The sequence below is a fragment of the Rhinopithecus bieti genome, unplaced genomic scaffold (assembly GCF_001698545.2).
Source record: "Rhinopithecus bieti isolate Rb0 unplaced genomic scaffold, ASM169854v2 scaffold_82990, whole genome shotgun sequence".
NCBI classification, from domain to species: Eukaryota; Metazoa; Chordata; class Mammalia; order Primates; family Cercopithecidae; genus Rhinopithecus; species Rhinopithecus bieti.
Genome location: NW_016830404.1, coordinates 192,990 through 201,334, shown reverse-complemented (window position 1 = coordinate 201,334; position 8,345 = coordinate 192,990). Strand labels below are relative to the sequence as shown.

Genomic DNA, 8,345 nt, shown 5'->3' with positions numbered 1-8,345 from the left:
ATGGTACTAAATTCAATGAGATGCACAAAAGGAACATATTTGTGTGACAATAATTTTATAAATCAAATATTTAAAATATTTAAAGTTAAAAACATTCTTAAAAATATAAAATTGATGTTAACAATAGTAAACTATGATTATTTTGTTTATTCACATAATGAAGATGTTAACTACAGTTGCAAATGTTAACACACAGAGAAAGAATATTTTTGAAAAGGGAATATATTGTTTATTCCAAATTGAGGATGTCTGAATGTCTAACATCCATTATTTTTTATATTAAAACAATATTTACCTATATCAGTCTTAAGAAAATTGACAACATTTTCAAATATTGTGTTGGTGATTTAGGTGTTTATTAAAATGATTCGATGTTTTAAATTTTTTTTTAGTTTTATTTTGTGGGTTGGTATTAAAATGATTCAGTTTTGATAAAGAACACTTCCCAACTGATGGTTCTAAAATTACTGAGAACGATAGGATAACAGCTCAAGATAGAGATCACCAGCCCTGCCAGAATAACAGTTGCTATAAAACTCTTTTGTGAACCATCATCTCATGTTCTCAACCATGAAAACATGAAGCCAATTACTGATGCTACCCATAAGTCATAACAGCCTGTTTCTATCTTAAAGAGATGCACTTCAGACCTATAGAACTGATCGCTAAAACAGCTCTTCCCGTATGTCCTTTAGAAAATCGAATTCATCATCTAGCTCTTATACTTGTGTTTCCTATCTTGCCAGTGGCAATACCCTATAGACCCTTAGGTAGCAAACTAAGCGCAGTTTTGACTTGATCATCTGTTATGGGCAGAATTGTGTCCCCCAAAAAGGTAAGTTGAAGTTGTAACCCCAGTACCTCAGAATGTGACCTTATTTGAAAACAGAGTCATTGCAGATATGATCATTGAAGCAATACTGGCGTAGGGTGGGCCCCAACCCAGTATGACTGGTATCTTTATATGAAGACAGAGACACAGGGCAAACACCATGCGACTACAGAGGCAGAGACTGGAGTGATGCAGCCACAAGTCAAGGGAAGTCAAGGAACAACTCTTACCACCAGAAGACAAGGAAGGTTTCTACCCAGAGTTTCAGAGGGAGCATGGCCCTGACAATTTGACTGCGTATTTCTAGACTCTAGAACTGTGAGACAATAAATTTCTCTTGTTCTAAGCCACCTAATCTGTGGTACTTTGATGTTACAGTCTTAATGCTACAGCCTGAATGTTTGTGTTTACTCAGAATTCATATGTTAAAATCCTAACCCCCAAGGTGATGGTGTATTAGGAGGTGGAGACTTTGGGAGATGACTAAGTCATGAGGGCAGAGCTCTCATGAATGGGATTAGTACCCTAATAAAAAGAACCCCACATAGTTAGCTCACCCCCTTCCACCACATAAGGGCGCAGTGTGAAGATACCATGTATGAATTAGGAAGTGGATCCTCACCAGACACCAAGTCAGCTAACACCTTTATTTTCACCCACTCAGCTTCCAGTATAGTGAAAAATATATTTCTGTTGTTTATAACCTACCCAGTCTCTGGTATTTTGTTACAGATGCCCAAATAGGCTAAGATATCTACGAAACTATTACACCCTCTTTCTTTACTCATTCTCTAATGAGTTCATTACCAAGTCCTGCCAGTTTTACTTCCTAAATATTTCTCAAATCTGACCCTTTCTCTCCATTTCTCTTCTTGCTAAGGTGCAAAATTTCCCTATTTTTTTTCTTAATTTATCTTCCTGCCTCCAGTCTTGGCCCTTTCAAATACATCTTCCACACATCTGCCATAGGGTTCTGATTAAAATGCAAACCTGAGTGTGTCACTCTCCCTTTCTTAAAATCTGGCAATGGCTCCGCATCACTCACAGAACAACGGGCACGCTCCTTCATGTGGCACCCAAAGCTTGCAATGATGTGGCTGATATGTCCATAATCTCATCATTCATCATACCAAACTTTGTACTTTATGTTATAACAACAGTGAACTAAGTAGTTTCCCTGAATCACAATGGTGTGTCTTAGCTTTATGTCTTTGTTCAGGCTGTGCCTTCCTCTCTTTAATCCCTTCTACTTGGTTAATCTCTTTAAAACACTTCAGGTATCACCTTTTCCAGGATCCTTTTCCTTATCAATACAGGGTAGGCAAGACACTACACACCTTTTTTTCTATTTCACTAAGTTTTTGGTAAGGATTTATCACTATATTTGTACATTATTTACATATTATCTACATATCTGACTTTTCCAATAGGCTATAGTTCTTTGAGAATAGGGATAATATTTTACTTATATTGGCTTTTCCAGTAATTATTTTAGTGTCACTGGATAGTATATGTGAAATAAATGTTGCTACTTGAATAAAATATCTATATATTAATGTCTGCTAGCCAAATTAAAATTTCCAGCAATTTTGGGACAAACATTGGGGGAATTAAAAATAAGGTACACACTTGGTATGAATTATCCCAGGAATGTAAAGTTAGGTTGCAATTAGAAAAAAAATGTAATATACAACCACATAAACTGAATCAAAGAGAAAAATCATATCTCTTTCAATAGATGCAGGAAAAAAGCATTTACAACACTTAACATCCATTCATGATATTTAAAAAGAACTCAAGAAACAAAGAACAGAAGAGATCTTCCTCAATCTGATAAAAGGCATTTACTAAAAATCTAAAGGCTAGACATGTTTCTCCTAAGATTGAGAACAAGTTAGAATGTCTGCTCCCACCACTTATATCCAACATTCTGCTGAAGGTTCTAGCCAGTACAGTAAGGCAAGAGAAAGAGAAAAGGCATACAAGATTAGAAAAAGTCAAATTGTTCTGTGCATATGGCATAATTGTGTATGTAGAAATCCTAAAAAACATACAAACTACGGAAACTAATAAGCAGGCTTAGTAAGGCTGCAGGACATAAGAACAACATACAAAATCAATTATATTTCTATATACTAGCAACAACATATTAAAAAATGAAAATGTAAAAGCAAACAATATTATTTACAATAGCATCAAAACATCGCATATCTACCAATAAATCTAACCCAAGACTTCTACCCTAACAACTACAAAATATTATTGGCAGTTAAAGATAACCCAAATAAACGTTCATTGATTGAGAAATTCAATATTGTTAAACTCTCCATTTTCAGGCTATTTTGAGGAAATAGCAAAGATGATTCTAAAGATTATATGGAAATTCAAAGGATGTAGAATAGCCAAAACAACTTTGAAAAAGAATAAAGCTGGAGGGCTAACACTACCTGATTTCAAGACTTAAGTTATAGTAATCAAGTGTGATACTGGCATCAAGATGGGCAATAGAAGAGAACTGCGAATCCAGAAATAGCCCACACAAATATGAAGAACCGAACTTTTGACCAAGGTGCCAAAGTAAATTCAATGTGACAAAAGGAAAGTCTTGTTTGTCCCCAAATGGTATGTACCACCTAACTGTCCAGAAAAAAAAAAAAAAAGTTTTGACCTCTATCTCATTCCATGCTCACAAATGAACTTTAAATATATTACAGACCTAAACAAAACTCGGAAGCAAAGTTTCTAGGAGAAGAGAAAACACAGGACAACACTATCAGGATCTTGAGGTAGGCAAAGATTTTTGGGACCAGATACAAAAAGAACAAATTATTATAAAATAATAAACTGGATTTCATCAATTACAACCAAAACCAAAATTTTCTGCTCAACCACAGACTCAATTAAGAAAGTGAATGGACAAGTCAGAAGCTGGTAAATAAATATACAGCACACACATCTTGACAAAGGATTTATATCCAGGAAAGAGCTCCCACAAAACAACAATAAAAAGTAGGCAATGTGATTTCTAAAATGGATAAAAGACAAACATTTCACAAAAGAAAATATAAAAGAGGCCAAGGAACACCTGAAAAAGTGGTAGACATCATCGGTTATTAGGGAAATACAAATAAAAGCCACAATGAGATGTTGATTCAGATCTAATATTAATAGAATGGCTAAAATTTAAAAAGATTAGCAATATCAGATGCTAGGGAGGACGTGGGGCAACTAGAACTCTCATCTACTACTGGCAAACAGTATAAAATGGTCCAACCACTTTGAGAAGCTCTTTGGAAATTTCTTAAAAGTTAAATATATATCTTCCCTAGGATTCAGCAATGCCACTCCTAGATATTTACCCAAGAGAAAAAAAGCATATGCCAACAATAAGTCACGGACAGGAATGTTTAAAGTAGACTTATTCATAACAACCTGAAACTGGAAACAATTCAAAATCCCATTAACTGAATGGATTTAAAATTTGTATATAAAGAAAATGGAAAAGAACAAACTTTTGATATACCCAACAATATGGATGAATCTCAAAAATATTAGGTTAAACAAGAGAAGTCAGATTTTAAAAAAAGGTACATATTGAATGATTCCATTTATATGCCATAAAAACTAATTCATGGTGATAGAAATCAGATGGTGGAGGTGGGGAGTCTGACTGGAAATGGGCACAAGGGAACCTTTCTCGAAGGAATGGGCATGTTCTATTTTTTTGTTTCTGATTACATAGTTACATGGGTGTATACAACTGTCAAAATTCATCAGATTGTTTAAGATTTTATTATGTATTAATTATATCATTTTATTTTATTTTGAAACACAGTCTCATTCTGTTGCCCAGGCTGCAGTGCAGTGGCACGATCTTGGCTCACTGCAACCTCTGCCCCTGGGGTTCAAGAGAGTCTTGTGCCTCAGCTTCCCGAATAGCTAGGATTACAGGCCTGTGCCATCACGCTCAGCTAATTTTTATATTTTTAGTGGAGACGGGGTTTCACCACGTGGGACAGGCTGGTCTTGAACTCCTGGCCTCAAGTAATCCGCCTGCCTTGGCCTCCCAAAGTGTTGGAATTACAGGTGTGAGCCACCATGCCCAGCCCAATTATATATTAATTATATGTTTAAAATCTATTGCAGGGGCACATGTCATCAGGACCTCCTGAGGCGGTGTCATGGGGAAAAAAAAAGACTGTTGCAAATCAAGTCAGAAATACATTTTTGGAAACAAGTTACACTGCATTATTACTGGTTTAACTCACATATGTAAATACAAGCACTAAATGGACAACAGTTTGTATTTTTCATTTCAATGTAACTTCTAAATCAGTGTTAGTTTTTTTTTTAATTGGCTAGGGTATAAGGAAGAAGCCTTATTATGCAAACTGAAACATAAAGTGGCACTTGATAGAACATGATTCTACCTGTATATATCAAATAAAACTGTGTATAAATTACTTGTAGAACCCAAAAGATTTCCAACAAATGCGTTTATACATAAAACTAATTATGGTTTTTGATTATTAAGAAAAGTTACTGCTCTCCTTAAGAGTATAAAAAAGGGTCAAGCTCAAAGGCGTTTCTGTGAATACACTGAAGCTACTGTTTAGAAGGCAAGGATATAAGTTCAATTGTACTGAACCAGTTAAGCCCCAAGAAATCCTCTGAATCTTTCTGCTGTCAGCCTGTAAAACCTGCAGGTCTCTGGGAAATCATCTAACTAAGATCCAGAAACATGAATGAACTTGTCCAAGGCTACACAGTCAAAATTGAGCTGGAATAAAATTCAAGTATCTTGTGTCTCTGTTATGGTCAATTAATTCGGCAAACATATTTTAAGTTATCTATCCTTGTAGGTTCTGAGGGTAAAAGGACACCAACTTGCCTTTAAGAAATCTCACTGCCAAGTAGGTCAATGATAAAACCTGACATTACTCTCACACTTCATGACTTTTTAAGTTTTCACATGTATTGTGAAGTGACCACAATAGTATTATTGTCCTTATTTTACTGATAGGGAGAGAGACTACATATAAGTAGTAGGTAAAGCTTCTAGGTGAATCATTAAATAAACCAGAGGTAAGTTGAGATTTGTGTATTTCAAAAAATCAATTCATAAAGTATTTATGAAGTATGTCACTGTAATTTTAATCTCATTGTTTAATACAAGTTTTTTAAGAAATGTAATTTTATGGGACTATAACTGCAATCTCTGCTTTTCTGTGTTTCTTTCTTGTTTTCTGTGTTCACACTCTTTGTGGACTTTCCCCCGTGGTTCAGTCCTTGATTCTCTGGTCTTCACTCACTGTATTATGTCTAACATTCAGTCTGCTTTGATTCTCATAAGGATATGACCTCCAGATGTGTATTTCTAACCCTAAACTCTCTCCTTATATTCAGTTCCATATTTCTTTTTTTTTTCTTTTTTGAGACACTGTCTCACTTTGTCGCCCAGGCTGGAGTACAGTAGCACAATCTTGGCTCACTGCAACCTCCACCTCCCGAATTCAAGTGATTCTCCTGCCTCAGCCTCCCCAGCAACTGGGATTATAGGCAGGTGCCACCACGCCTGGCTAATTTTTGTATTTTTAGTAGAGCTATGTTGGTCAAGCTGGTCTCGAACTCCCGACCTCAGGTGATCCACCTGCCTTGGCCTCCCAAAGTACTGGGATTACAGTCATGAGCCACTGAGCCCAGACTCAGTTCCACATTTCTAATGGTGTGATGGTTATTTCCATATTGATAAGCTTTCACTTCAAAATCAACCCACCCATAAAATGAAATTCATCATTTTTCCTGCAAAACCATCCATCTATCATTTCTCCTTAACCTCCAAACCTGAAATCTTAGAGCTACCTTTGACCCTTCCCCTCCCACAGCCAGCAAATCATCATCTTTTCCTCACACTGTTTCCTGAATCTTTCACTACCCTGGTTTAAGCCTTAACTACTCGTATCTGGATAATTAGGGCAGCCTTCTCTCTAGCCCCTGCCTCTAGCTCCTATCCCTGTATCTTCAATACATCTCCCACATCATCACCAAATTAGCCTTCCCTCTTCCTTGCTTTCATGTAGTCATTATCCTGCTCAAAAATCTTTGAGGCCAGGCGTGGTAGCTTACGCCTGTAATCCCAAAACTTTGGGAGGCCAAGGCATGCGGATCATGAGGCCAACAGATGGAGACCATCCTGGCCAACATGGTGAAACCCCCATCTCTACTAAAATACAAAAATTAGCTGGGTATGGTGGCGCACGCCTGTGGTTCCTGATACTCGGGAGGCTGAGGTAGGAGAATCACTTGAACCCGAGAGGCAGAGGTTGCAGTGACCTGAGACTGCTCCACTGCACTCCAGCCTGGCGACATAGCAAGACTCCAGAAAAAAAATAAAAAATAAAAAAGACTGATACCAATTCAATATTCTACTGAATAAAGCCCAAACATTGAAAGTTTTTCAAAATCTGGCCTCAACTAATACTCTTCTCTATGGGAACCTACTGCTATAGCCAAAAGGATCCACTCACTGTGCCTCAAACATGTCTTACACTTCCCTACCTCTTAGTCATGGTGCCTGCTCTTCTCCTGTCTCTTAGAATGCCTTCAGGCTGTCCTCATTCTTCCAGTCCCTCTCTGATCATACCTCCTCTAGTCTACCTGAGCTCTAAGGCATCTTTCACCTTTGACTTTGCATGGCACATACTGTCTATATTATTCAAATATTATTCAAAAGTCTTTTTTCCATTTCATGTACATGTATTATCTCTTCAGGTGGACCTTGGAGGTCAGGGACTAGTCATATCTAATTATTTAAAGCTCCTAGGTCACCAAGTCCAGGGCCTTGCTCTTAAGTTAATGTTCAATAAATCTTTGGTGGTTGACTGACAGCCAAAGCTGTTTTCTATCCATGTGGCATTTAGAGCAGAAATTTTCCATTTAAAAATACTTTTGGACATACTCCGTCTTAGCTGAAGAAAAAAAACAATGTTAACTCTGTTTTTTATGGAAAAATTTCCAACATGTGTTGACTCTTATCTAGTTACTGGGATGGTGACTTGAGGATGGCAAATGCTACATTTCTAAAACTAGACAATGGGACCAGTTCAAGAGACAGGGTCTTCTAAACAGGAACATCTTTGGCCTGGACAGTTTTAATGCTTAAAGTTCACTAACCCTTAGTTACCTTCAAAATTAGGTTAGCTGTAATAATTGTTTAATATACATGAATTTTACGAAGTGAAATTTATATAACTGGCAACGCAGGCCCTGGAATCCTTACTTCACTATAATGGACATCCATCATCCCAGCATCTTCTTTCATTGCTCCTTCTTCATCTATATTGGGAGTAATTTTCTTGAAGGCTGAACATCCATTAGGAAATAATTCTGTGTGAATAAAAAAAACAGTGGAGTAAATTTATGAGAAAGCATTTAGTAAATAACAGTGAGCCTTACAGAGATGGGCTATTTAAAATAAAAACATGTTTTTGTAAGAATCAAAGTCTTTTTTTTT

The 8,345-nt window shown here is 36.6% G+C and overlaps 1 protein-coding gene across 1 annotated transcript in view; it reads right to left on the bottom strand.

The window, feature by feature from the left end:
• LOC108524410 (dedicator of cytokinesis protein 11-like) overlaps positions 1–8,345 on the bottom strand; it is a 155,962-nt gene that overhangs the window by 16,357 nt on the left and 131,260 nt on the right. Inside the window, 1 exon segment of the mRNA XM_017865480.1 lies at positions 8,092–8,218. Coding sequence (XP_017720969.1) covers positions 8,092–8,218 — 127 coding nt within the window.